This window comes from Eschrichtius robustus, chromosome 2 (genome assembly GCF_028021215.1).
Source record: "Eschrichtius robustus isolate mEscRob2 chromosome 2, mEscRob2.pri, whole genome shotgun sequence".
Classification (NCBI taxonomy): Eukaryota; Metazoa; Chordata; class Mammalia; order Artiodactyla; family Eschrichtiidae; genus Eschrichtius; species Eschrichtius robustus.
In genome coordinates this window covers 272,395-299,060 of record NC_090825.1, presented here as the reverse complement: position 1 = coordinate 299,060, position 26,666 = coordinate 272,395, and the positions used below count along the sequence as shown (strand labels likewise).

Here is a 26,666-nt window from a genome sequence, read left to right as displayed (position 1 = left end):
CATTAGACTCGACGGTTGCTGTTGTTGGCAAAAACATCCACAGAGTGTCGATGGATGACGAGCCTGGAGCACGTCTCCCCACTACCCTCTCTTAACTGAAAGGCATCTCTCATTACCCGCCTGGGACCCCAGCCCACCAGGTGCTGTCTGTGACCTCTTCAACTGGTCCATTTCTGAGTTTCAATCATATCTCAACTGGATCACTATACCAACTAGATGGAGGAAGAGTTCCTGAAGGATCAAGACTTCACAAGTGACGTTACCTCCTTAGAAGGTAACAGGTGGCCCCACCCAGAGAGGACGAGGTGCACCATCTCTCCACAGGCCCCTCCTGTAGCTGTGGCCCCGAACATCTAACGGGCAGCCTCGGGAGGTAGAAAATGAGTATGCTCGTAAGTCGAAGGCTGGGCTCTCTCACCTGTGCGCCCCCCAGCCCAGGACACTGTTTTCACAGAAAGAAGAGGACCCTGAGGTCAGAAGTGACTGGGGTCCTTGGTCAGTGCTGTCCAGGGTCAGGGAGTCTGGCGTGACGGGGGACCAACTCATGGTGGACGTGGGCACACCTGACTTTCCCTCCTGCTGAGACCTGGTGGCACCTGCCGCACCCTCTGGTTCTCAACCACCTGGCAGCTCCCACCTCACCTGGAGGCTCCCTCTCACCGGAGGCTCCCACCTCACCTGGTAGCTCTATGGTTACAAGGGCACATCCCATAGCGATGCCTTCCTAATGCGCTTTTGTGATGCAGGCATAACGCATAGTCTGAAAAGTGCCCAAATCATAAATATGCGGCTTCACCACCCAGTCAGGAATCAGGACCCCTACAGCATCTCAGAACCCCTTCCCTCCACCCTCCCCAGAGGCGGTCGTGGCGCAGAACCCCGCACTGCCGGCTGATACTGGATGCAAATGGAGCGCTGTGACCTCTGTGTCACATCACAGTTGTGACACGGCCCCTGGTGCGTGTGACGGCAGTGTTTCAGCCCCCCCCATCGTGTGGTACTCCACTGTAGGAACATACCACGACTGATTAATCCACTCACTGCTGGGCCCTCTGAGTTATTTCCCGTCTGAGCCTGTTACAGAGGCTGCTGCTGTGTCTTCGAGGGCGTTTCTGTTGGATGCACACCCAGGAGTGGAATGGCTGGGTCATGGAGTGAGCAGAGCCTCAGCTTTAGTGGAAAAGGCCAAACAGCCATCCAAAGTGAGCATACGAATGCACACTTCCGTTGTGGCAGTGTGTGAAAGTCCAGTTGCTTTATGTTCTGGCCAACCTTTGGTATTTTCAACGCTCTTTTTTTTTTTTTTTTTTTGAGCTACGGTGGTGGATGCATCATGGTTTCTTTTGATGGCTTTAATTAGCACGTCATGAAGACTAATGAAATTGAACATCTTCTCATATGTTTACTGGTTTTTAGATGTGAGTGTGTGTGTGTGTGTGTGTGTGTGTGTTGCCTGCTTCTGTCTTTTTCATGAATTTCCACTGAGCTGTCTTGCTGCTTTGTCAGTGCTCTTCATCCTTCTGGACAGGAGTCCTTTCTCGAGTGGATTCCTTGGCAAAAATCTTCTCCACTCCCTAGCCTGCCCTGCTGCTCTCTTAATGGGTCTGACACAGCCTGATTCATCAGTCTCTCCTCATGGACAGGGTTTTAGAGGTTTTGTCCTGTCTATGTACTCTGTCCTCATATACCTCCTAACTCTGCCCTGTTATCTTCTAGAAGCTTCCACCACCCACCCGATATTGACTGTGCATGGTGTGAGGTAGGAGTCAAGACTCATTTTTTTCATGTGGATCCAGTTCACGAAGCACCGTTTACTGACGAGACCAGCGCCCGCCCACCTCTCGGCAGCACCAGCTTCACTGTAAACCCGCGGCTGCTCTGAACCTCCGCTCTGTCCTATGCGTCCACCTGTTCATCTTCCACCGACCCCACACGTCTCAGCCACTGAGCTCGACAGGCAGTCTCGTCTCCGGGATTGTATGTCCCAGGGAAAATCACACCCCCCACCGCCCCACGGATGGGATTGCTCAGCCCTCTGCATTCCCAATTAGCTTGTCAGTTTCCTCCCAGAGAAGCTGCTCAGTTTTTACGGCAGTGTTATTAATTAATGTTATTCTATAACTTGATCTGATGTTTTTATGATAATGATATCGAGTCCTGCAGTCCAGGATATGGCATATCCTTCCATTTATCTGGATCTTCTTTAATTTCTTTAAATAATGTTCTATATTTTCTGTGTGGAGATACTGCATATCATTTGCTTGACTCATTACTAGGAATCTGGTGTTTTTCCATCCTGCTTTGATGGATGGCATTTTCCCCTCCATGGTTTTGATTAAAGGAAAAAAATTGTGCTGACCTCTGAGTGTTGGATACTTCTCACCATAAACTGATATACAGGCACTGTGATCCAGGTTGTTCTCTGGTGAGTTTTAGCAGGTGACCCCAAGCTTCGCAGAACCCCAGGGCCTCCCTGCTGCCCCGTTTGCCGTCTCCACACACCTCAGATGATTCACGAATGGGACGCAAGGTGTGGGTCTGTGGCTTAACGGGCACAGGAGGCAGGTTGACTTGGAGGAGACATCGCTGACTAAGGTGAATTTGAAGACCAGTTACCTGGGGTGGGGAAACCAAGTTGGTAGCAATTAGCGTGGCTGCCCTTCGTCTTTCCTAATCTCCTAGGGTCTGATTCCTACCAACGAGGTCAAGAAAAATAAATGGTGGGAAACGTGAGAAGGAGGGGAGGGAGTAGGTAACAATGATCAAACAGCACAAAACAGGCCCTGCTTTGGTTGGGTCAGGCGGTCTTCATCCTGCCTCTAAACCACCCTTTGCGGAGTTGAGGATAAAAGTATTGATACAACCGTTTTCACAAACGGCTCGTTCCAGCAGTAACCATCTCTACTTTCTGTGCAGAGAGGTCGCATATCCACTCTCCATGCCTGTGGATTCCTAACTGCTTCCTTCCACAGGCCCTCACATCTGCCCCGGTTCACACGGGGACAAGCTGCCCCGACCGCTGACCTCCGAGAGAACGGACAACATCTTGAAGCAGCAAACGGCAACAGCAACTAAAATATACATCGAAAGCCTATCCATTCATCTCAAAGAGTGCTGAAGTGCAGGATACTGAAACGCTGCACTCAGGTTGTGACAGGAAATACCTGGTTCCTGACTTTTTGTAAGGCGTTTTGCACAAGAAGCTTACAATAGCACAAAGCTATTCTAACATGTTCACGAAATATTTTGCATAAACTAGAGGCACGGCCTGATTTAATGGCATTTGGAAACAATTTCTTTATAATAAAAGGCAAAACTTTTTTTTGTTTTCACTTCTAACGCTTCAGCGGAAATAACCAAGTTCCAAGAAAACAAAAGAGCCAATTAGCAAGTTCAGACCTGGAATCAGGCAGGTCTCCTCCGCAGGGATTTTCCCACGAAGGTCCTACCCGGTGGTAAGCCCTTCGAATTACAGCCAAAGGCAGGTGGCTCTGGGTGTCTGGAGAATTCACAGAGCAACTCAGGCGACAGTGATTGGAACGAAAAGACATTCTGAGCACGCAAAAGGCAGACCAAAGCACGTTTTTCTAGATCCAGATCCCGCACACGACCTCCAGGGGAGCACGTGGAAGACTTCGCTATTTGGGGCTGGAATCCCTCGTGCCCACGGCCTCGCGGAGTCACCAGCCGTCCTGGAGGGGCCGCTGCTCCACGGGACCCCGAGCCCGAGCCTGCACCCCGGCCACGGCCCCCGACCTCGTGCGAGCGCGGCCTCCGCGCAGCGACTGCACAGCGGCGGACCGGGTGGCCCAGCTCCCGCGTCAGGAGCGCCCCCAGCCCCCTGGGGGTCCCGGCCGCGGCCTCGCAGCCCCACCGCGCGGAGGAGGAAGTCGGGCGACCCCGACTCGAAGGGGCGGAGCCGGCTCCCCGAGGCCACGCCCCCGAGCCCCCCGCGGGGGCCGCGCCTCCGCCCGCTGCTGGGCCACAGGCCGTGACCGCGCGATCGCTGCCCGCGAGGCCGCCCGGACGGTCCCGGGGCCAGGACAGGGCCTGGCGGTCACTCTGTGCGGGTCCGGGTGGCGGGAAAGTCAACCTGGAAACGAGCGTGGGAGGAATCGAAAACGATTCGAACGAGGATTTTCATGGAAATTAGATCACGGGCCCCATCGGCCTCAGGGGCTCAGGCGGGCCTCAGTTCTCAGCCTGTCGGGGACCGGGCTCTCAGACCTTGGCTTCCGCTGCCCTCGGCTTCGGGCACCCCCTTGGTGTTCGGCCCACCCGGGGAGATTTTCGTTGTTAACGCCAGTCTGGCCTCTCCCCGCTTCCTCGCTTGGCTCTGCAGATATTTCCCCTCTGCCGGCAGAGGCGCCCCGGCCCCGCGGTGCTGTCCACGGCCTCCAGGCCAGCACCCCTGCCCCAGTCTCGCCAGCGTCCCAGCGGGTGGGCGCCTCGGGGGACTCTCCACCCCCCAGGGGCCGCCGCCTCCTCCCCGGCCAGCGGGGGGCGGGGCTGGGGGTGGGGCGGGGGCGTGGTCTCCGCAATGTGCTCCTTCTGGGCGCCGGGCTCAGCCCCGCGGGCGCTGCTCCCCCCGCACGCACTGTGCCTGCACCGCTTTCTCGCTCATCCTGTGTCACTAGGCGATGATCCTTTACACTAAACTTACATTAGTGTAAGTTTATAAATTCTGTATATTAAGCCGTGCGAATCACCGCACAGGTTCTGCCTCCGGATGTGGCCCTGACGACAGACACACTATTCTCCGTTCTTCCAGGTTCTGTTTTGTCCTCTCTCAAATCCACCTGTTTTTGTCTTGAATTCCTCACGGAGGGTGCCAGTGCTGTTGGTCCGCGGCTTCCCCGAGTTGATAACTCTGCCCGGTGAGCTCCCTGGGGAGGGCTGTGTCTGGGGGTGGCCCGTGGCAGAGCAGCTGCGGCCAGTCTTGTGCCCGGCTTGTCCTCAGACCTCAGCCGTCGAAGTTCCAGAGCCGGGAGGCTGCACCACCAGGCTGGTGACTTTGGGTTGGGATTTCTCACGAGAGACTTCTTTTCCTTCCCAGAGGCCAAGCCAGGTCCTTCTTCCTTTCCTGGGACTTCTCATTGAGCCACGCTTCTAGGACCCAGTGTTGGATGGGACTCCATCCGGCTCTGCCCCAAGGTCTGGAATCATCCAAGCTAGGCTGGCCTGGGGCAACGTTCCAGATGAATTATCTGTACCCCAACAAGAGCGTTTCCAGAACACACCACGTCCTGACTGTACCTCGTGTCTGGGCTTTGAGACACCAATGCACAGATGAGGACAGGTCCACTGCCCTGGCCCTGACCAGCCTCTCACGGCGAGGAACCCGGGAGGGCAGGCCTCAGTCAGCACAAGTTGCTGCCCTTTAGACGGGGGACACCCAGGGCACTGTCATGACTCTCGCTGTGACCCCGGGCCCTAGATAAAGCTAGGTGTGCAAATCCTCATCTGACAAAAGCTCCATGATTTAAAAAAAAAAAAAGGAAGCTTGATTTTAGCGACATTTTAAACCTTGAAGACAACGCGTGCTTTCAAGGTAACAGAACCGAACCGCAGCAGATAGAGCAGTTGTGTTTACCTGGTGGAAGCCCAGATAGTCCACAATCGTTGCTGACGCGTAGAATATCATCCCTTCCGCGCTTACCACCAGAGCAAAGCCGTGGAGGGACTAGAAAAAACAAAAAATCGAGTTGGCTCCAAGATACATTTGTGAAATCATTCAAACTGAAAAAGTCAAGCATTGATTCTGTTCGGCTTTTCAACCATTTCTCCCCCGTTTTGTGGTCTGTATTCGTAACCTCCAGAAAGGCCCGCTTTTAATTTATTTATGACCATTTTGCAAAAGGTCCCAAGCTAGCAGGTGACACGGGAACTTGGTCACGGTTTATAAGGCTCAAGACTAGGGTTCTTCTTTTTCTAATGATTATCAAATTTATGTTTTATAAAATATACACCATCACTATGAGATGACACGTCAGTACCTGAAACAGAACAGGAACCTTTATGCCACCTTGTGGATTTCCCCATTCATGTACCCTCCTCTATACCATGTTCTGATTTTTCTAAGAATTTTTATCATGAAAAAATGTTGAGCTCCATCAAGTGCTATTTCTATAGCTACTGAAATCATCACATAAGATTTTCTTTAACCTATTAATGTGGTGAGTTACAGTGACGGATTTTCTGATGGTGAAATCATTCTTGCCTACGTAGGGTAAGCCTTATCTGATCATAATTTTTAATATGCTCTTGGAATTGATTCATTTCACTTACAAAATATTCATTTATATTTAAGGAAATCCAGCCTATAAGCTTCTCTCTTTATTTTGGTGTCAAGTATACCTAATCTTCCCTCTTTTTTCATTTTCTGGACCCACTTATTTATGATGAGAATGACATATTCCTTGAAAGTCTGGTTCACCTCACCTCTAAGATCCTCCCGGTTGGGTGCATTTTGGGAGAGATGGTGAGTGAAAGGGGGTGGATTTTAGTACCATGTCAGTTTATTTAATGGTTGTTAGTGTATTCAGGATTTTTTTCTTGTATCAGTTATGGCATTTAAAAATATTTTTTAGTAATGCACTCATTGCATCTTGATTTTAAATTTACTCATGTATGTTATTCACAATATTTTTATGATTATTAAATTTCAGTTATATCTGTAATTGTTGTGACATGTGCTGTGTTGGGCTCGACTTAAAGTCTCTCTTTGTTCGAAAAGCAGGCCCTCCAGCCCCTCCTGCACAGGCTTCCCAGAACCATCACTAGTGGGGATGCACGAGGGACCACGGCCACTAGAGCCCGTGATCAACGCACATTCTATCTACCTATCTGTATCTATCTATCTTTCTGGCACCATCATCATCATTTTGATAAAGAAAACGGCAGCACACTCTGTGTAGGTCCTGGTGAGTGTCACGCACCATATGTGGAATAGCTCTTTCAGTTCTGCATCACCTCCATGAGGTAGGAACAGTCTGATTCTACTGGGCCAATACAGAAGCTGGAGGTAAGGGAGGTTCAGGCAACTGGATAGTGGAGTTCAAAATATTTCAATTTGAATCTTTAACATACAGACATTTAGAGACTCTTTTTTAAAAAATTTTTTGGCCACGTGGCATGCAGGATCTTAGTTCCCTGACCAGGGATTGAACCTGCGCCCCCTGCAGTGGAAGCGAGGAGCCCTAACCACTGGACCGCCAGGGAAGTCCCCAGACATATAGAGACTTTAACTTCTATGAAGTTTGTAGCTATCAGCAGTATATTATAATACCCATTTCCCTTAATTCTTGACCATGCTGGATACCTTTTTCTTTTTTTTTCTAATCTTTGCCAATTTTATAAGTGATAAATTCTCTTACCATCATTATAATTATCATTTCTTTGATTATTAATGAGATTGAAAAAATTTCATACATTCATTGGTAACTTGTATTTCTTCTTTGGTAAATTGCCCGTGCATGTCATGTGTTGACTTTTCTATTAGGGTTTATACATATCAATATCCAAGAGCTTTTAAATTACTGATATTGAAGATTTCTAGGCAGCCACCTATATTCAAATCCCCACACTTCTAAAAAATGATGGAGAACAACAAGAATAGGTAAAACTACACAAATCTGCACCCCCATCATAATGAGAACACAGAGAAGTGATGAACTTCAAGTTACATATAAGCAGAAAAGGCAACATAAAGTCCCAGTAAGCTTACGATGACTGTTTCAAAAGAACAAAGTGTGTAATCCCTCCTCAAGAAACTAGAGAAAGCAGAGACAATTAAATACAATGTAAGGAGAGGGAAAGAAAAATTTAAAATAAGAGAAAAAACAATGAAAATTGTTTAAACAGTTAAATGATAAAGATTGTCAACAAAGTGAAAAATTGCTTCTTTAAAAAGATTAATAAAATTGATAAACTCTTAGCAAGATTGATCAAGAAAAATACAAATTACTGACACCAGGAATTTTAAAGAATACGTCATTACAGATCCTACAGACATTAAAAAGATAGTAAGGAAATAATAAAAATGATACTCAAGAAATTAATTTATCAGAATTGACCCATTAGAGATAGAAACCTTAAAAGATCAATTTCTGTAGAAGAAAAAAAGTTATCAAGGAACTAACCCAGGATAATGCAGCAGGCCCAGATGGTTTTAAAAAGGAATTCTACCAAATCTTTAAAAATCAGATAACACCAACGCCCCATAAATTGTCTCAGAAATAGAAAGTGAAGGAAATTTTCTAATTCTTTTTAAGAAGTATAACACTGACACTTGATTCTGATAAGGAAAATACAATAAAAATAAAATTGCTTACTTTGACTATTGGTGCAAATATGCTAAATAAAATATTAGCAAACAGACTTCAATTTCACATTAAGAAAAGAATACATCATGACCAAGTGAATGTATTCCAGGAATGCAAAGTTGGATATTAGGAAATATTAAGAAATTCATTAATATAATACACCACATTTATAGATCTAAGGAGAAAAATCTATGATTATCTTTTTTTTTTTTTTTTGGCTGTGTTGGGTCTTTGTTGCTGCACGTGGGCTTTCTCTAGTTGTGGTGAGCGGGGGCAACTTTTCATTGCAATGCGTGGGCTTCTCATTGCAGTGGTTTCTCTTGTTGCAGAGCATGGGCTCTAAGCGTGCGGGTTTCAGTAGCTGTAGCACGTGGGCTCAGTAGCTGTGGCTTGCGGGCTCTAGAGCGCAGGCTCAGTAGTTGTGGTGCACGGGTTTAGCTGTTCCGCGGCATGTGGGATCTTCCCGGACCAGGCCTTGAACCCGTGTCCCCTGCATTGGCAGGAAGATTCTTAACCACTGGGCCACCAGGGAAGTCCCTATGGTTATCTTTATAGATGGCAAAAAGCTTTCAACAAAATTCAACACTCGTTCCTGATAAAAACACATAAGAAAATAGGAATTGTGGATACATCTTAACATGGTAACGTGTGTGTGTGCATGTTGTATGTGTGTGTGTGTCTGTCCATGTTATTCCTAAGGTAGCAACTTAATGGGGGAAAATTCTAGGTGTTTCCAGTATGATCTGGAAGCAGGGCAACGATGCCAATGACATCCCATACCGGGGTGTGTAAACTACACCCCCTGACACATAGCCTGCCACTGGTTTTGTAAATGAAATTTTACTAGAACACGGCCACACCTGTTCATTTACGTAGTGTCTCGAGCCACTTTTGCCCTACAACAGCAAGGCTGAGTAGTTATGACAGAGACAATACGGCCCAGGGGCCCCCAGTGCCCAGGCCGCACAGCAGGAGGTGAGCCCAGTGGGCAGGTGAGGGAAGCTTCATCTGTGCTCCCCCCCATCGCTGCCCATCACTAGCATTACCGCCTGAATCATCCCCCGAGCCCCATCCGTGGAAAACCTGTCTTTCATGAAACCGGTCGCTGGTGCCAAAAAAGTTGGGGACCGCTGATATGGCCCACAAAGCCTGAAATATTTCACCATCTGGCCATTTAAAGAAAAAGTTTGCTGACTCCTGTCCTGTAGTATCTGGGGGTGTTAACTGTTGCAACTAGAAGAGAGAAATCAATGGGAGGTATAAGAATTGAGAAAGTAAAACGATCGCTATTTGCAGATGATACCATGGTTTACTCAGAAAACCCTAGAGAATCAATGATAAAATAACTCAAATAAAAGAATTCAGTAAGCAGCAAGGATATAAAATTAAATATATATATATTCAATAACCTTTACATATGAGAAAAATGACCATATTAGAGGACATCATGGTGGATAAAAGAAGACCCAGGACTTGTAAACTCAACAAGTAATGTGCAAAATCGATGCAAAGAAAACGTCAAAACATCTCAAGAGACACAAAATTATATGTGAACAAATGGAAAGACATCCTTTGTTCTCGGACTGGGTGACTCACCGTCATAAAGATGCCCATTCTTCCTACGTGAATTTATCAGCAGAGTGCAATGTTGTCTATATCAAACTTTTTTATTGAACTATAGTTGATTTACAATATTGTGTTAGTACAGGTGTACAGATATATATGTATCTGAATCACTATATTTTTATATATTCTTTTTCGGATTCCTTCCCATTATAGGTTATTACAAGATACTGAGTATAGTTCCCTGTGCTATGCAGTAGGCCCTTATGGTTTATCTATTTTATATATAGTGGAGTGTATATCAAATTGTTATGGAGCCAGCAAGTTGATACTAAGTATGGAAAGTAAACATGCACTAATTGTTACAAAAACACTGAAAAAGAAAGTTAGGGAAGACTGTTATTTATTGTCAAAACATACCATCAGGCCTCCAAAACTAAAGCAGTTGGGTGCTGGCGCATGAATAGACAAGTGCGTCCATCGCCTGGGATAGGAAGCCCAGAGCAGGTGCAGGTACAGGTGGAAAGGTGGTGTCATCCAAACTACTAGACAAAGACGGGCTTTTCAGTAAGTGGTTCTCCCCTGAGATTTTGTTTGTCTGTTTAACAGGCTGAGTGATCATCTACAGTTGACCAAGATGTCTTGTCGGGGAGCATCAGCCGTTCCAGATCCGCGCTCAGCCACCACGCCTCATTCCTTCACGGCGATGACGGACTTGGTGTGCCGTGCTGCGCTCAGGATGGTTTCATCTAGTCTCGCAAGTAACACGGGCTGAATTTCTCCCGAGCGCCGTCTCTGCCTGGTTTTAGTACAGGGTTCCTGACCGCACAGAATCAGCTGCCCCTTCCCTCCTTTTCCGTGCTCTGGAATGGCTCTGGAACGGTATTTTCTCTCCCTTAGAGGTCCACCTAAAATTTGCTTTTAAAACATGTGGACCAGACACCAGAGGGGCAACAGTCTGAGCAGCGGTGACCCCGGTCAGTGTCCCCTGAGCGCCTGCAGCTGGAAGGCTGGAGACACCGCCGTCCAGCCCTGCCCCACCGACCCGCGGCTCTGGAGGCTGCCGTGTGCTCAGGCTTCTGCCTTGTCTTCCTTGTTTTCTCCCTACATTCTTTCAGTTAATTTTGTTCCAGATTTTCTGCCTTCTTCGTTTCACATTAGGACGGCATTTTTGTTTCAGATGTGTGTGACTCTCTGTCGTTGGGTGTCGGGGGCAGGGGGGACACGGAGCTGCTGACTGGCGTCTGGCTTAAACGGAGGTCGTGTGTTCTGCCCAAAGTGACATCACACCACACACAATTCACGAGGAAACCCCCTGGAAAGGGACGCAGACTTGTAGCTTCAAACGAGACAAAGCCATAACTTAGCCATTAAAGTATAACTCAGAGAAGAAACGTCACCGCACTCAGGAAAACACACAATAAACACTGGACAAAGATCTTATTCAAGAGGGAAGCACTGGGCTTCCCTGGTGGCGCAGTGGTTGAGAATCTGCCTGCCAATGCAGGGGACACGGGTTCGAGCCCTGGTCTGGGAGGATCCCACATGCCGCGGAGCGGCTGAGCCCGTGAGCCACAATTACTGAGCCTGCGCGTCTGGAGCCTGTGCTCCGCAAAGGGAGAGGCCGCGATAGTGAGAGGCCCGCGCACCGCGATGAAGAGTGGCCCCTGCTCGCCGCAACTAGAGAAAGCCCTCGCACAGAAACAAAGACCCAACACAGCCATAAATAAATTAATAAGTTAATAAATAAAATTTAAAAAAAAAAGAGGGAAGCACTGAGATATTAAACCAGCCTAAGACGTGTCTGAGACACTAGGTGCTCACAGGCAGCTGGGATAAGATTGCGGCGTTAGATGCAAAATTAAAATCCCCCTGGATGATCCCTGAGCAGCCCTGTGCCCACATGACTTGAAAAGGAGGTGCCACCCAACTTTTCACTTTATTTCAAAATTCTGGACAACTTTCTGACACAGAGGTGCAAACACCAGGGTGGTGACTTTGCAGTAGGATTTAGACTTTGTGCTGAGTTTTCTGAGCAAGAAACAAACCCAAGCCTCACATAGCCCCCAGCTGCACCTCTGCCCTAAACAGTGTGGCACTGGTGACCACATCTCATCACAAAGCCCGTTATCGCTCACCCACCCCAAACCCCAGTGAACTGAAAATCGACCCTGGGTGACACCCATGTCCACTGGAACGTCTCCAGAACCAGACAGACTGCGTCATTTGTCTCTGTAATTCCTGTGCGGCTCCCGGGAGAAGTGTTTGGTCCCACTGTCCTCACGTCTTTGAGCCGCAGATGGAAAGTCCAGTGTTTGCCTGGATCTTATCCCAGTGGGCTAGTCACGAGTCTGTGAATATGCCGACACCCAGTGTTTCTTGGTGGGGCGTGGGGTGGGACCTATGAAACGTTTGGGCTGTTCTATGGTTAACAAAAGGCCCAATTTTCCTATATGTTGACTGGCTCTTTCCCTCCCAGTGTTTGGGTCAATCGCTAGGACACGAAGCAGACCCCGAAGGCAGGGTGTGAAGAGCCTCGCCTGTGGGTCCTTCCCACCCAGACTGGGTGCCAGCCCGGAGATGGCAAGTCCTGTGCCAGCCCGGAGGTGGCAAGTCTGGACAGCACTTCTCACACTTTCTGCGCCACTTCAGAGATGCTTTACCTAAAAACAGAAAACCTTCGCATCCACTTCCACGGGTCGGGAGGATTTTCTGAAGCATTGTCAGCCTCAGAATCTCAGATGAGGCTGGGCCGCTGAGGCTCAGCTTCCTGTGCCCCTCAGACACTGACCCAACCAAGACACTGCACTTTGCAACGCCAGGTTGTCTTATATTGCGGTAAAATCTATACAACAGAAAACTCACCATTTTAGCCACTTTAAGTGCACATTCACGTTGTTGTATGGCCGTCACCACCATCTCCAGAACTTTCACATCTTCCCAGACTGACACTCTGCCCACCCCAGGCCGGCCCCGCCATCTACTCCCTCCTCCAGGGACCTCCTAAGTGGACTCGCGCAGGACGGGTCCTTCTGTGACGGGCTTGTTTATTTAGCACCACACTCTCAGGTGCATCCGTGTCGGAGAACGTGTCAGAATTTCCTTCCTCTTTAAGGCTGACTAATATTCCATTGCATGTACAGACCACCTTTGCTTACCCATCATCGCCTGATGGGCATCTGGGCTGCTTTCAGCTCCTGGCTCCCGAGGCCGGTGCTGCTGCGAACAGGGCCTCCAACAAGACATGAGCACACTTCCGGGAAGGAAGGTGCCTAGAGCAAGGAGGAAAGCCCACAGCCTTCTCCCTGCAACACTGCCTGGGAGCAGGGAGGCGTGTGATGGGGCGGGCCTGCCGCCCGCTCAGAGCTGGGAGTCTTTCTAGAATGAGGGTGGTGCCTGTGTTCTCACTGGCCCTCCTGCGCTGGCTTCAAGCGCCTCACCTGGGAAACCCGGGGTCCCTGTGCTGCTGGGATTTGATCTGAATGGGCACCTGCCTCCCTCCCCACCCCGTGCCCGTGCCCAGCGGGGTCTGATGGCCGAGACCCCGGGGGCTGGTGCCGCCCATTGCGGCCGTGACTGTCACCCTCAGACAAGGAAAGCCAGCTCTGGCCTCCACAGGCCTCGCGTCTTATCAGGAGCTGGCAGCAGCGTCCCAGGAGGGGGCCCTGCAGGCTGCCGGTCCAACACCCTCCCTCGGGGCTCCACAGTCCCCCTCTGCCGGGGGTCTGGGCAGAAGCAGGGTGGGCGGTGCTGGGTCCACCTCGGGACTGTCAGGAGACGGCATCCATCCTTCTTACAGCCTCAGCTCAGCACTGACCAGTGAGAGGCGATGTCGCCAGTGGCCATGCGGCCCAGGTGGCTGAGCCCTCACCTCATGGGGCTGGGCAGTGGTGGCCGCGAGGGCCTTGCGCCCTCCCCCGGGCAAGCTGCCGACTCGGTGCATTCCCCCCCGCCCCCTGGCAGCGGGAGGGGGCGAGGTGGGTGCTGGCTGTGCCACCAGCCCTCGCACAACGTTTCCCATTTCAGAGGCTACACAGACTCATGACATCCCACCACTAACAGTCCAAAGACCAAAGTAATGTTCAGGGTTTGAGTATATAAAATGCCGTCTCAGAAAAGATTTTATGAGATGAGTCACGACCAAAAACAACCTTAATTTTAACTCCTAAGGCAGAAATTTTAAAAAGAAAAAAGACCATAAAATGCTGTTTGCCGAGTCATATGGATTCAATATCAGATTGACGTTCTGGTCCAGAACCATCACGCCAAATACTTTTGCACATGTGGGACCGTCTTTCAAATACGCGTCGCAAACATTTGTTTGTTTTCTCTCTCTCTCTTTTTAATCCTACAAGACTTTTGTGTTTTTTTAAACGTGGTACATGGAAAATGAGATCACTTTTCCAAGTGGAAAAAAGAATTTGGCCCCAAGTGGAAGGCTGCACTCTTTTAAGGGGAGAAACAACCGCATCCACATTCGATTACTAGCAGTCACAGGACCTGCACCTGCCACTGCAGGGCCCGCCACTCGCTCTGCCCCCCGACGCCGCTGCCCCAGCCCCTCTTCAGGGATCAAGGCAAACGGGTGAGAAAGCGGAACTTCCTTTTGCCAGCCCTTGAATATCCTGATCTCTTCCAGCCCAGGCAGAAAAAATAGCCAGCATGTACTTCAAAGATTGCTTGTCAAGGTCACGGCAGAGGAGAAAGAAGAGGGAAAAAGGAACAATTCCAACGGCCCCTCTCATCGCCCCTCCCTGGAATGAAGGGAAGTTGGGAGCTGTGCCCTCCCCTGAGAGCCGTTGCCAGGGTTACACAGCAACACCGCAAGGCCAGGGCCGACAGTCACGCGAGCGAGCGAGGGGCACCGGGCGTGTCGGGCAGCCGCTCGCCCTGCTGGAGCCAGATCACTCGCGGGGCCTCGCAGTGGGGCCTGAGTGCGTGCGAGAGCGGATCGCTGGCTGTTTATAGATCCCACGAACAGTAAACTTGGCCTCGGGCTCCTGCCACGGAGTGGCTACGGCACTTGAAAGCAGTTCTCGAAAGATGCAGTTGGCTGACAGGGGCAGGACCGCAAGGGTGGAGGCAGGTGCGGACCCCCAGGCCCTGGGAGCTAGACCCTCGCGCTAGTGCAGCCCCTGCTCTGGCCATCCACTGCCCAGGGCCCTCCAGGTCTTTCTCTCCAGGTGAGCGACTTGGCTGTGGCACAGACACCTGGGCGGGGGAGGTGCCTGGACGGTGAGCTTGGCCCTGGGCCCTCCCAGCCTCCCTGTGGCTGGTGGGGGTGGAGCCCAGACCCGGACACAGAACGCGGCCACTGCAGACATCTCTCTTCCTTCCCTGGGGGGACGCAGCTATTCCAAAAGCACCTCAACCAAGTGCTGCCTTTTCAGCTGTGTGACCTTGGACAAGCCAAGGGGCAGAGCAGGGCCTGAGTGACCACAGCGATCGCTGACCAGTGAGCCCTGCACGGTCAGGGGCTCCTGGTGGACGGCTGGGGGGCTGTGGTGGACAGTCAGGGGTTTCACAGTGCAGAGTTCTGGGGGGTCTAAAAGCCACGGAGAGGCCATGCCCAGCCAGGCCCCAGGCAGCTGAACTGCCTTCAGGGGTGGAGCCAGGAGCTGGGGGCTTCTGACCCCCAGGGAGACCGCTGAGTGGACAGAAAGCACACCCTTGCGGGCCACGGTGGGACACAGCCTGGGCGTGGCACTGCCCTCGGGCCTCTTGGTGTACGGTCAGGCTGGCGGGGACCGGGGGCCGGCGGGAACGAGGCAGGGCGTGGGCCGGCGGCCGCCGGGGAGTGGGGAGCAGGCTGTCCTTCCCGGCTGCGTCCACCTGCGGGCCAGCTCCCATGAACCCTCGTACACTTTTATTTATGTCTGTCGAACCCCTGAAAGAAAAGCCACATCAGAGAAGTTTGGGAACAGCAGTATCAGCGGTCACAACAGAAGGTGAGAAAGTGTGATTTCTCTGCGCACAGAGACCAAAGTGGGAGACGGAGAGGCCCGTGCCGCAGCCTGCTCAGCGGAGGCCCCGGAAAAGCGTGGGTGCAGGCGTGAGGACATCAGGGAACTCTTCCCGGAGCGGTCGAGCTGGGGATCCTGGGGCCGCCCCCCACCCCCCCCCCCGGATCCCCAGACATACGCCTGTCAGCCTCGCCAGCGCCATTCTTCAACAGTCGGGGACCCAGGGGGTTGTGCAGCCCGCCGTCCCTTACAGCCACCCCGAGACCCTTGCTCCTGGGCCACCCGGCCCTCCCACCCTGCCGGCTCTGCTCTGCCCTTCCGGCCGACTCCTACTGTGCCTCACTTTCTACGCTGGGCGACTCCGTGATTCGGCCACGCGTGCTCTGGGGTTTCACACCTGCGTTTCTGGAGGACGCGTGGGCCCTCATCTGTGCGCCTGGCGCTAAGGGGCAGAAATCGCAGCAGGGAGCCCCCATCCACGACCTGCCGGGAGCCGACACCCTCAGGCCCCCCGGCGACTTCTCCCAACCAGGGGAAGGGTTTTCTAGTTCTTTCTTTAGAAGAGCGACAGCCTGGAGGTGAGAAAGTCTCCGCTCTTGTTCCCAGTGGGTCGCTCGTGGTTCCTGAGAACTTCCTGGCAATTGTGCTGGCTTTTCCAGAAACCACGCCAGCACGGGTTGGCATGGGTCGATGGCCTGCTGAGTGTCTGCGGGGCTCCCAGACACGCAAGGCCGCTCTCACGCCATTTCCGTGGGGTCTGTGGGTGCCACTGGGTCCAGGCTGCGTGGGTCGCCTTCACAGGCACAAGGCTGGCGGTGGGAATGGGTGAAACCCCTTCACCTCGGCGAGTCAGCACGTCTGCCCGTTGGCCACCCCCTCCACCGAGGAGTTTTATTGTTTTAACCTTAGGATTCTGCTCCAGCCTCGAACTCAGAAACCAACGAGTCTGAGCCTCCCAAAACCTAACACAATCCAACGAGTCTGAGCCTCCCAAAACCTAACACAATCCAACGAGTCTGAGCCTCCCAAAACCTAACACAATCCAACGAGTCTGAGCCTCCCAAAACCTAACACAATCCAACGAGTCTGAGCCTCCCAAAACCTAACACAATCCAACGAGTCTGAGCCTCCCAAAACCTAACACAATCCAACGAGTCTGAGCCTCCCAAAACCTAACACAATCCAACGAGTCTGAGCCTCCCAAAACCTAACACAATCCAACGAGTCTGAGCCTCCCAAAACCTAACACAATCCAACGAGTCTGAGCCTCCCAAAACCTAACACAATCCAACAAGTCTGAGCCTCCCCTCCGGCTCCTTTTAACGTCACCTGGCATCCAGCAAAGCTTCTTCGATTAAGCACGGATGCAAGGCTTCCGTGTGGGCACAGGGCGAGCCAGCACGGGCTCTGTCCCCTCCCCAAAGTCAGCCCACGTTACCCAAACGGGAGGAGTGAGCCCCAGAAAGGCCACGGGGACCCCAGGACGCGCAGGGCTGTCTGGGTCAGAATGAGGAGGAGCTGGGGTCTGCAGCCTGGGGCGGGGGCTCTGGGGGAGCAGAGAACAGGTAGAAGAAATCCTTTTTATGCTCTGCTGTGGCCCCTCCCCCAGCTGCCTGGGGACAGTCTGCCTGGTGGGATGACAGAGGCAAGGGCGCAGGGCCCACAGCTGAGCTGCGCATCGGGCACTCACCCCTCCACGCCCACCCCCCACCACAGTCTCATGCAAACCCCAGGCCAGGGCTCCTTCCGAGGTGGCCCTCTCTAAAGGGGAGCCCTCACCAAGGAGGCAAACCCACCGGCCCAGTCCCTCCCCCCAACCCCTGCCCTCTGACCCTCCCTCCTGCCCCCAGCACACAGCTGCTCAGGGACAGAGCACACAGGGCCCAGGAGACAGCCTGGGAGATGCCCGGCAGGTGGGGCCGCACAGAAAAGAGACCAAGGATGAGACAAGCATGAATTTAAATAAATATATTTAAGGAGATAAGAAAATAGATTAGCAAAATGAAATAAGAAGAAGAAATAGTACAAGCAAACCAAGGGGAACTATTTATTAGGTATGAGAATGTAAGGAAGAAAGAGAACATTTAGGGGTGTGCTGTGATGGGTACAAACCTGGAAGATCAGTCCTGAAGACAGCAAAGAAGGGAGACCAGACAGAACACAGAAGTAAGACCAGTAGACGGGAGATATTGCCCAGGAACAGCTGGGTAAAGGCGGCTCCAGAGGCAGAACCAGTAACGGAGAGGGACAGTATTTGACGCAATGATGGAAAAAAAAATCCAGATTAAAGAAGAAAGACCTCAGATGGAAAGAACTTGGAGCACCAAGCAGGCAAAACAAGACGAAAGACACATTACAGTGAAATTCAAGAATATCAAGGCCAAAGACAGGCTCACAAAAGCTCAAGAGGGAGCCAGAGCAGAGCCACTGCAGAGAACGAGCCTCGGACCCCATCAGCGGCACCCGTGCAGCAAACAGTGGGACAGTATTTTTGAAGGTTGAAGGAAAAACTTTGACCCTAAAATTCTATATCCCACCAAACCGCTATCCAAGCCTGAAGGCGCGGGTGAGATGCAGGAAGATTTCACATCAGGACCCTCGGTGAAAGCACTGAGCGGAGGCCCTCAAATCAAGAAGCGCGTCTGGGGGCTGCAAGGAGGGTGGCCCACATCCCGGACCTCAGAGGGGCCTCGAGAAGCCAGGAACACAGACAAGATCCGTGCCGTGCAGGATTCAACTTCTGGACAAAGTCGCTGTGTCCGTGCGGGGTCTGGGGGCCTGGACGGATGCGGGCCTGTTGGGGAGACGCCAGCCCTGCTAAATCTAGGGGGTCAAAGAGAAACCTGCTTGGAAAGACCTGCTCTGAAGGTGATCCCCCAAGAACAAAAGCAGAGTGTGTGACTTAGACTAGCATGAGAAAGCTCAGTCAGAACGGGGAGCTAGAGAGAAGAAAAGGAAACCACGGAAAGTGCCGTCAACAGAAAATACAAAATATGAGGGCAGAAATTAGCCCCCAAACAAGAGTAATTACAAGAAGAATAAATGGGCTAGGCTCGCCAACTAAACGATCCCCCCCCCCCACAAACATTGCAAGAGAGCCACTTCACAAGAAAGGAAACCTGACAATGAAAGCACGAGGACGGGTCCCAGCTGCAAGGACACCAGAAGGCTGGGCAGCTTGAACGTCTGGACTCTAGCGGGACGGGGGTTAGAGTCAAACGTGCAGGATGTGAGAGCCACAAGGCCCCGGAGCCCCGGCCAGGCTTCCTGCTAGAGCGGCCGCCTGGAGCCGGGGTGGCGTGAGCTGCCAGCTGACGGCTCACAGAGCTGCTGCCCCCGGGTTTCCCCGGGTTTCAGGCGTCCGCGTGTCCCCGCCGCCACCGCAGACCTCGCTTCCGCTCTGCCGGGGGATGGAACTGCGTCATGGTTCTGCTGGAATCCACCTGGCGTCAGCGCTCGCAGACTCTTCTGGGGGGGTGCGGGGAATGCGCTGTCCTCAGTGGCCGCAGGCCTGGGCCTTATCTCCCTGGGGGACAAGCCTCCCCCCACAGTGTCTGGTCCACCTTCTCCCTCCACCCGTCCTGGAGGGGCCTTGGCCTCCAGGTCCCCACCTGCCACTTGGTCACGGCCTGGTCCACGCGGAGGAAGTGGAACTGGGGAGGGCCAGGATGCCGGGGCTGTCCTCACTCCCCGCCGCCACTCCAAGGGCAGGCAGGTACGTGTGGCTCCCCGGTTGGAAGCCCCTCCCCTGAGGCACCTCCTCGTGGCCTTCCAGCCTCCACCTTCTCGTCTCCGAGCCCGGACTCTCCTGTCCTGGGTGCAGAATTTCACAGAGGCGAACACCTGGTCCTTCTCATCGTCTGTGCTGGTCACCCAGCAGGGCCTTTCAGGCTGGAAACTCAGTCCTGGGCTCTGGGAAACCTTCTGGGTTGCTCCCTTGATGATTTCCTCCCCTGTGGTCTTTCTGGAGCTCCAATTATGCAGGTCCCACGGGGCCTGGTAATTTCCCTGACTTCCCGCTGTTATTCTCCGCTGTCTTCACTTACGCGTGGGAGGACTCTGACTCCAGACCCTTCTACGGATTTCTAGGTGTTGCTCTCATGCTTTGAATTTTTGAGTTCTTTTAAGACCTCTGAATGGTCGCTTTTACAGCTACCTGTGTCCCCGTGTCTGAGGGGCTCGAGGGCTGTATGGTCTGCCCGTCTGGTCATCTCCACTTTGCACGTCTGTCTCCTCCAAGCTGACTTTCCTCCTGGATCCTGTGTTTTGCTCCATCAGCCTCTTTCCCGGAAGGCCCAGGATCCCTGTGTGCGCTGGATCTGAGGAGCGGGTTCGGGACCACCGACAGGAGGCCCGCCACCACAAGCCTGTGCGGCCTCGGGGCCGCGTGTCCTGCAGGGGGAGCCCGGACGTCCGCACTTTTGGTCCCTTCTCCATATAAAGTAGCAAATTCACCGGCTCTGAGAACCAAGACGGCAGCACTGGAGGCCCTTACTCTGCTGAGCGCCCAACCCCGATTCCTGCACGTGCTCAGAACCAGAATGTGAGAGTCACGCTCAAGGGGAAGGCGAGAAACAGATGCCACCTCTGAGCCGACACGGACAGCGGAGTGATCAGGGAAGGGATGCAAAGCAGCTAATACGACCCTCCTCCAGGAGATAAAGGTAGCGCTTGGAAATGAACACAACAAGAAAGATGAAAAGTCTCAGAAGAGAAACAGACGCCATAAAAAAAAGAACCAAATGAGAATTTTAGATCTGAGAAATAAAATATATGAAGTAAAATTTTCACTGGATGGGCTTAATGGCAGAATGGAGGTGACAGAGAAAAGGGTCAGTAAAGACAGATAATAGGAAGTATCCAGCCTGAGAGAGAAAATATTGGAAAAAAGTGAAGAGAGCCTCAAGGACCTGTGGGACAGTGTGAAAAGGCCTAACACCTGGGCCAGTGGAGTTTCTGAAATAAAAGAGAAAGAGTTGGTGAAATAAAAATATTTGAAGAGTATGGCTGAAAACCTTCCAAATTTGGTGAAAGACATAAATGTATAGATTCAGGAAGCTCAGCAAACCCTAAACAGGGCAATCTAATAAACCCACTCCCAAGCATATCAAAATTAAGCATCAGAAGTCAATAGAGATACTGAAATGGAATACTAATAAATATCACTAAAATCAAAAAGAAGGCAGAAAAGATGGAAACAAAAAATAGAAAAATTATGAAATGGTAGACTGAAATCCAATAATATCAATGATTACCCTAATATAAATGGCCTCACACACCAATTAAAAAAAGAAGATACTGTCAGACTGGACTTAGAAAAACAAAAAACAAAAAAAGGTCCAAATATGTACTGCCAACAAAAGAAAGATATACATTAAATACAATAATACAAATGGACTAAAAGCAAAAAGATGAAGCAAGACATGCCAAGGAAACATTAACTAAAAGAAAGTTGGAGTGGCAATGTTAGCGTTAGACAAAGCAGGCTTCAGAGCGAGGACAATTACCGGGAATAAAGAGGCATTTTATATAATGATAATGATAGAAAGGTCAATTCATGAAGAAAACATAATAATCCTAAGTGCGTTTGCAACATACAACAGAACTCCAAAACACATAGAGCAGAAACTGGTAGAACTTAAAGGAGAAATACAAAATTCCACAATTATACTAGAAGATGTCTTTCAGGTTAAGACTCGACAGAAAATCAACAAGGATATAAAAGCCGTCAACATTATCAACCAGCTTGATGTGACTGATGTTTACCGAACACCTCACCCAAGGGCAGCAATCTGGTGGGGGCCCCTTCCTGGCTCACAGATAGCCGTGTCCCACGTGGTAGAAGGGGCGGGGGACTCTCTGGGGTCTCTTTTATAAGAACACAGATCCCATTCATGAGGGCTCCACCCTCATGACCAAATCACCTCCCAAAGACCCCACCACCAAACACCATCACACTGGGGGTTAGGTCTCCAATCTAATATGAATTTGCATTATATTAATTTGGGGGGGATACAAGTATTTGGTCCATAGCAACAATCAATGAAACCAATAGCTGTGTCTTTGAAAAAGATCAATAAAATGAATACACCTCTAGCCCAACTGACTAAGAAAAAATAAGAGAAGATGCAAATTACCAATGAAATGAGAAAGGAGACATAGTCACAGAACCCACAGACATTAAGAAGGCAACATGGAGCCCATGGTGCTGGACTGTGGAGGCTGGGAGATAGCTGGGAGGCTCTGCGGGGCCTGGGAAGCCACAGTCTGCAGAGGGGAGGGGGCAATGGGAGAAGACTGAGCCCAGGTGCCCCAGGGGCCTTGTAGGGGGAGGGGGCGGCCTCCCGGCCTACCCGACAGCCCTGCGTGGGAGTGGGCTGGTAGGATGAGTAGCCCGGGCTGGTGGTGGGCCTGGCGGGGCCCTGAGGGGCTGCCTGCGTGCTAGCGGCCCCTGCTGGGTACATGTGAGCTGGAGGGATAGAGGAAAGAGCTCACCACCCCGAGGCGGGGGAGACGGCGGGGACCCTCCTCTGACTTTTCCTTCTCCTTATGACTTTTGGAACCAAGTTTGTGTTTCACATTCTCACAAAAGGATAGTAAGTGAAATCAACAAAGATAGGAAAGGACCCCCGGAACATCACACTCTTGGAAGACCAGTCACACCCAAACTGAGGGGTATCTCTGCAAGACGACGGGCCAGTGCTCTTTGGGAAGTCAGTGTCACAGAGCCCCAGGGCAGGCCAAGGAACGTTATAGAGTAAAGGAGGTGAGAGAGGCAGGACAGCTAAACACGTGACGGGTTTCCTCTTGGCACAAACGAGGCACTGGGACCGTGTGGGAGCTGAGTCGGCTATGGACACAGTCACAGCACGGCCTCAGAGCCCTTGGTCCGGCACCTGTGCCCAGGCCGTGGGGGGCGTCCTGGTTTAGCAAATGCACCGAGGCCTCTAGGGGTGAAGGGCATCACGCCTGCCACGCACCCTAAATCGGCTCAGAAGAGAAAATGAGTGTGGAGAGAGGGCAAGTGCTAACACGGAAACGTCTGGGAATCTGAAAAATTCTTTGTACCGCTCTGTCAACTGTTTCGTAAGTGTGAAATCACACCGAAATAGTAAAAGAAGAAAGAGGTTTAAAAAAAGGGCAACTTGGGAAAACCATGAACAACTTTGTACCCATAAAATCAATAACATAGATGAAACAGACCAACTCTTTGAAAGATACAAACTACCAAAGTTCACACTAGAATAGATAACCTGAATAGTCCTGTATCAACTAACAAAACTGAATTCATAGTTTAATCTTCTATGATTAAAACTATGATTTGAATTATTAAACTTCTAAAGAAAACTCCCAGACCAGTTGTTTTCTCTGGTGAATTCTAATAAGCATTTCAGGAGGAAATAATACCAATTCTACACAATCTCTTTCAGAAAAGAAAAGAGAGGGGAACACTCTCAAATAGTTTTATGAAGCCTCCACTAGCATGACACCACAACCAGACAAGAAAAAAACAAAAATGTTTCTCATGAACATAAACACAAAAATCCCCACAAATATTACCAAATTTAATCTAGCAATATATAAATAAGATCTATCCTGGGCATGCAAGGTTGGGTCAGCATTTGAAAATCGATTAATGTGATTCACAATATTAACAGACTCAGGAAGAAAAATCATGATCATCTCAATAGACGCAGAAAAAGCATCTGACAAAACTAACCCATTCATAATAAGAGCTCTCAGAAAACAAGGAATAGAGGGAAATTTCTATCTGATATAAGGCGTCTATAAAAAGCAAAACGAGCAAAAGACTGAAGTTTTCTCCCTAAGGTTAGGGAAAGGCAGAGAGGTGTTCTCTCTCGCCTCGTCTACTCTACGTTGCACTCGAAGGCCTAGGAGTGCAATAAGGCAGGAAAAATAAAGCACGGAGCTTGCAAAGTAGATAAAAGCTGTCTCTATTCTCGGAAAACATGATGATCTATGTAAAAATTCCCACAGAATCTACAAAAAAGCTCCAAGAATTACTGATGAATTCAGAAGGGTCACAGACAAAAAGTCAACCTAGAAAAATAAGTTGTATTTCTGTATACCAGTAATGAAAATAGAAATTAAACAACAGCTCCACATACAATAGCAGTACAAATATTAATAGAAAATACTAAGGTATAAATCTAACAATATACACAGGCTCTTTAGGCTGAAAGCTATAAAACGCTGATGAAAGTAATAAAAGACCTAAATTAATGGGAGACACTGTTCATAAATTGGGAGAGTAGTGCTGTCAGGCTGTCAATTCTCCCCAGACTGATCTGCTGCTGTAACACAACCCCAGTCAAAATTCCAGCCAGAATTTCTATAGCTGTCAACAAGCTAATTCTAAAATTTATGTGGAGGGACTTCCCTGGTGGTCCAGTGACTAAGACTCCGTGCTCCCAATGCAGGGGGCCCAGGTTTGATCCCTGGTCAGGGAACTAGACCCCACATGCTGCAGCTAAGAGTTCGCGTGCCGCACTGAAGATCCCGCGCGTGGCAACGAAGATGCCGAGTGCCACAACTAAGACCCAGAGCGGCCAAAAAATAAATTAAATAAATATTAAAAAGAATTAATAGGGCTCCCCTGGCGGCGCAGTGGTTGAGAATCCGCCTGCCAATGCGGGGGACAGGGGTTCGAGCCCTGGTCTGGGAGGATCCCACATGCCGCGGAGCAACTGAGCCCGTGAGCCACAACTACTGAGCCCGCGAGCCACAACTACTGAGCCCGTGCGCCACAACTACTGAGCCTGTGCTCTAGAGCCCATGAGCCACAACTACTGAGCCCGTATGCCACAACTACTGAAGCCCACGCGCCTAGAGCCCGTGCTCCGCAGCAAGAGAAGCCACCGCAATGAGAGGCCCGCGCACCGCAACAAAGAGTAGCCCCTGCTCGCCGCAACTAGAGAAAGCCTGGGTGCAGCAACAAAGACCCAATGCAGCCAAAAATAAATAAATTAATTAAAAAAAAATAATAATAAAATAAAATTTCTGTGGAGAATTGGGAGATTAGGATTGACGTACATACACTACTATGTACAGAATAGATAACTAATGAGAACCTACTGTAGAGCACAGGGAACTCTACTCAGTGCTCTGTGGTGACCTAAATGGGAAGGAAATCTAAAAAAGAGTGGATATATGTATACGTATGACCAATTCACTTTGCTGTACAGCAGAAACTAACACAACATTGTAAACCAACTATACTCCAATAAAAATTAATTAAAAAAATAAAAAATAAAAAAATAAAAGAAATAATACTTGAACTCTCAAAAAAATGACATAAAATTTATGTGGAAAGACAGAGAAACCAGAACAGCCAAAACAATTCTGAAAAAGGACAACAAAAAACGGGCCAATTCACACTGTCTGATTTCAGGACTTATTATAAAGCTATATTAATTAAGACAGTGAGCGACTTATTTGTGAAAGGTCAGACACACAATCTATGCACCAGGACAGAGAGTCCAGAAACAGACACAAAAATGTGGCCAACTGATTTTTTACGAAGGTGTAAAGGCAATTCAGCGGAGAAAGGATCAGCTTTCAAATAAACGGTTCTGAAAGAACTGGAATTCATATGCAAAAAAAGTAAATCTTGACCTATGCCTCCCACCTTACACCAAGTTAACTAAAAATGGATCACAGACTTCAGTGTAAAACTTAAAACTGAACGTAAGAGTATAAAACACTGGACTCAAACATAAAAGAAAAATCTTTGTAACCTTAGGGTAGGTGAAGAGTTGTTGCATGTGACACCGAAATCACGACCTATTAAAAAAAATGGATAGATTGGACTTTGTCAAAGTTAAATACTTTCACTCTCTGCAAGGCCTTGTCAAGAGAATGAAAAGACAAGCCAGGTTGGGAGCAAATACTACAGAAGCTACATGCAACAAGGACAGTTGTCCAGAACATTTATATGAGCTCTAAACTCAACAGTAAGAAAGCAAACAACCTGATTTTTTTTTCTTTCTTTCTTTTTTTTTTAGTGGACAAAGCCTTGAACAGACAGTTCACAAGGAGGATCTGTGGGTGGCAAATAGACACATGAAAAGATGCTCAGCACCACTAGTCATGAGGGAAATGCAAACTAAAACCATAGTGAGAGTCCAGCTATTAAAGCTGCTTTGTAATACTGTGCAAACCAGGGACTTGCCGCAGCTGGAGCTCCCGTTCCCTGCTGGCGGGGACGCATCGGCACAGCTACCTTGGAAAGCAGAGTGGCAATTTCTTACAAAGGTAAGCACACACATATGTAGGTATCAGCCAAACAAAAGGAAAACCTATGTTCAGAGAAAAACCTGTGTGTGAATGTTTATCGCAGCTTTACTCACAGTCAGCACATCCTGGAAACAACCCCGATGGCCTCAGCCGTTGGGTGGGCAAGCGCTGTGAGACGCCCACAACATGGGTGATGGACACTCAGGTGGAGGACGTAGCAGCGGAGCCTGGGGGCGGGTGTGGCTGCAAATGGACAGCAGGAGGGAAACCCGGGGGTGGAGGAATTGCTCAGTGTTCTCACCCTACACTCCCCAAAAGAACTCAGTTAGGAAGTGTCCCGCGCAGCACAGGACACCCGAACTCCAGCCAGGGTCAAGTGATCAGAGTGTCTTCCGGCCGGACAGGCCTGAACTCGTGGCTCCTGCGGGCACGTCGTCCCGTCCCCACTGAACTCGACGGCCCTGCAGCCCAGCTTGGACGGAGGGTGAGCCCCGGGCGTGGCACTGACCACACACCCAAGGTCGGTGCTTCCAGAAGCACGTCGGCCCTCCTCCCCCAC

General features: G+C 50.3%; 1 protein-coding gene across 2 annotated transcripts in view; it reads right to left on the bottom strand.

Moving 5' to 3' along the window:
- The window catches only part of AHRR (aryl hydrocarbon receptor repressor), a 74,005-nt gene that overhangs the window by 10,924 nt on the left and 36,415 nt on the right, over positions 1 to 26,666 (bottom strand). For both annotated transcript variants that reach the window (XM_068535092.1, XM_068535093.1), the window contains exon 5: positions 5,594 to 5,683. In XM_068535092.1, coding sequence (XP_068391193.1) covers positions 5,594 to 5,683 — 90 coding nt within the window. The remainder of the gene's footprint in view (positions 1 to 5,593; positions 5,684 to 26,666) is intronic.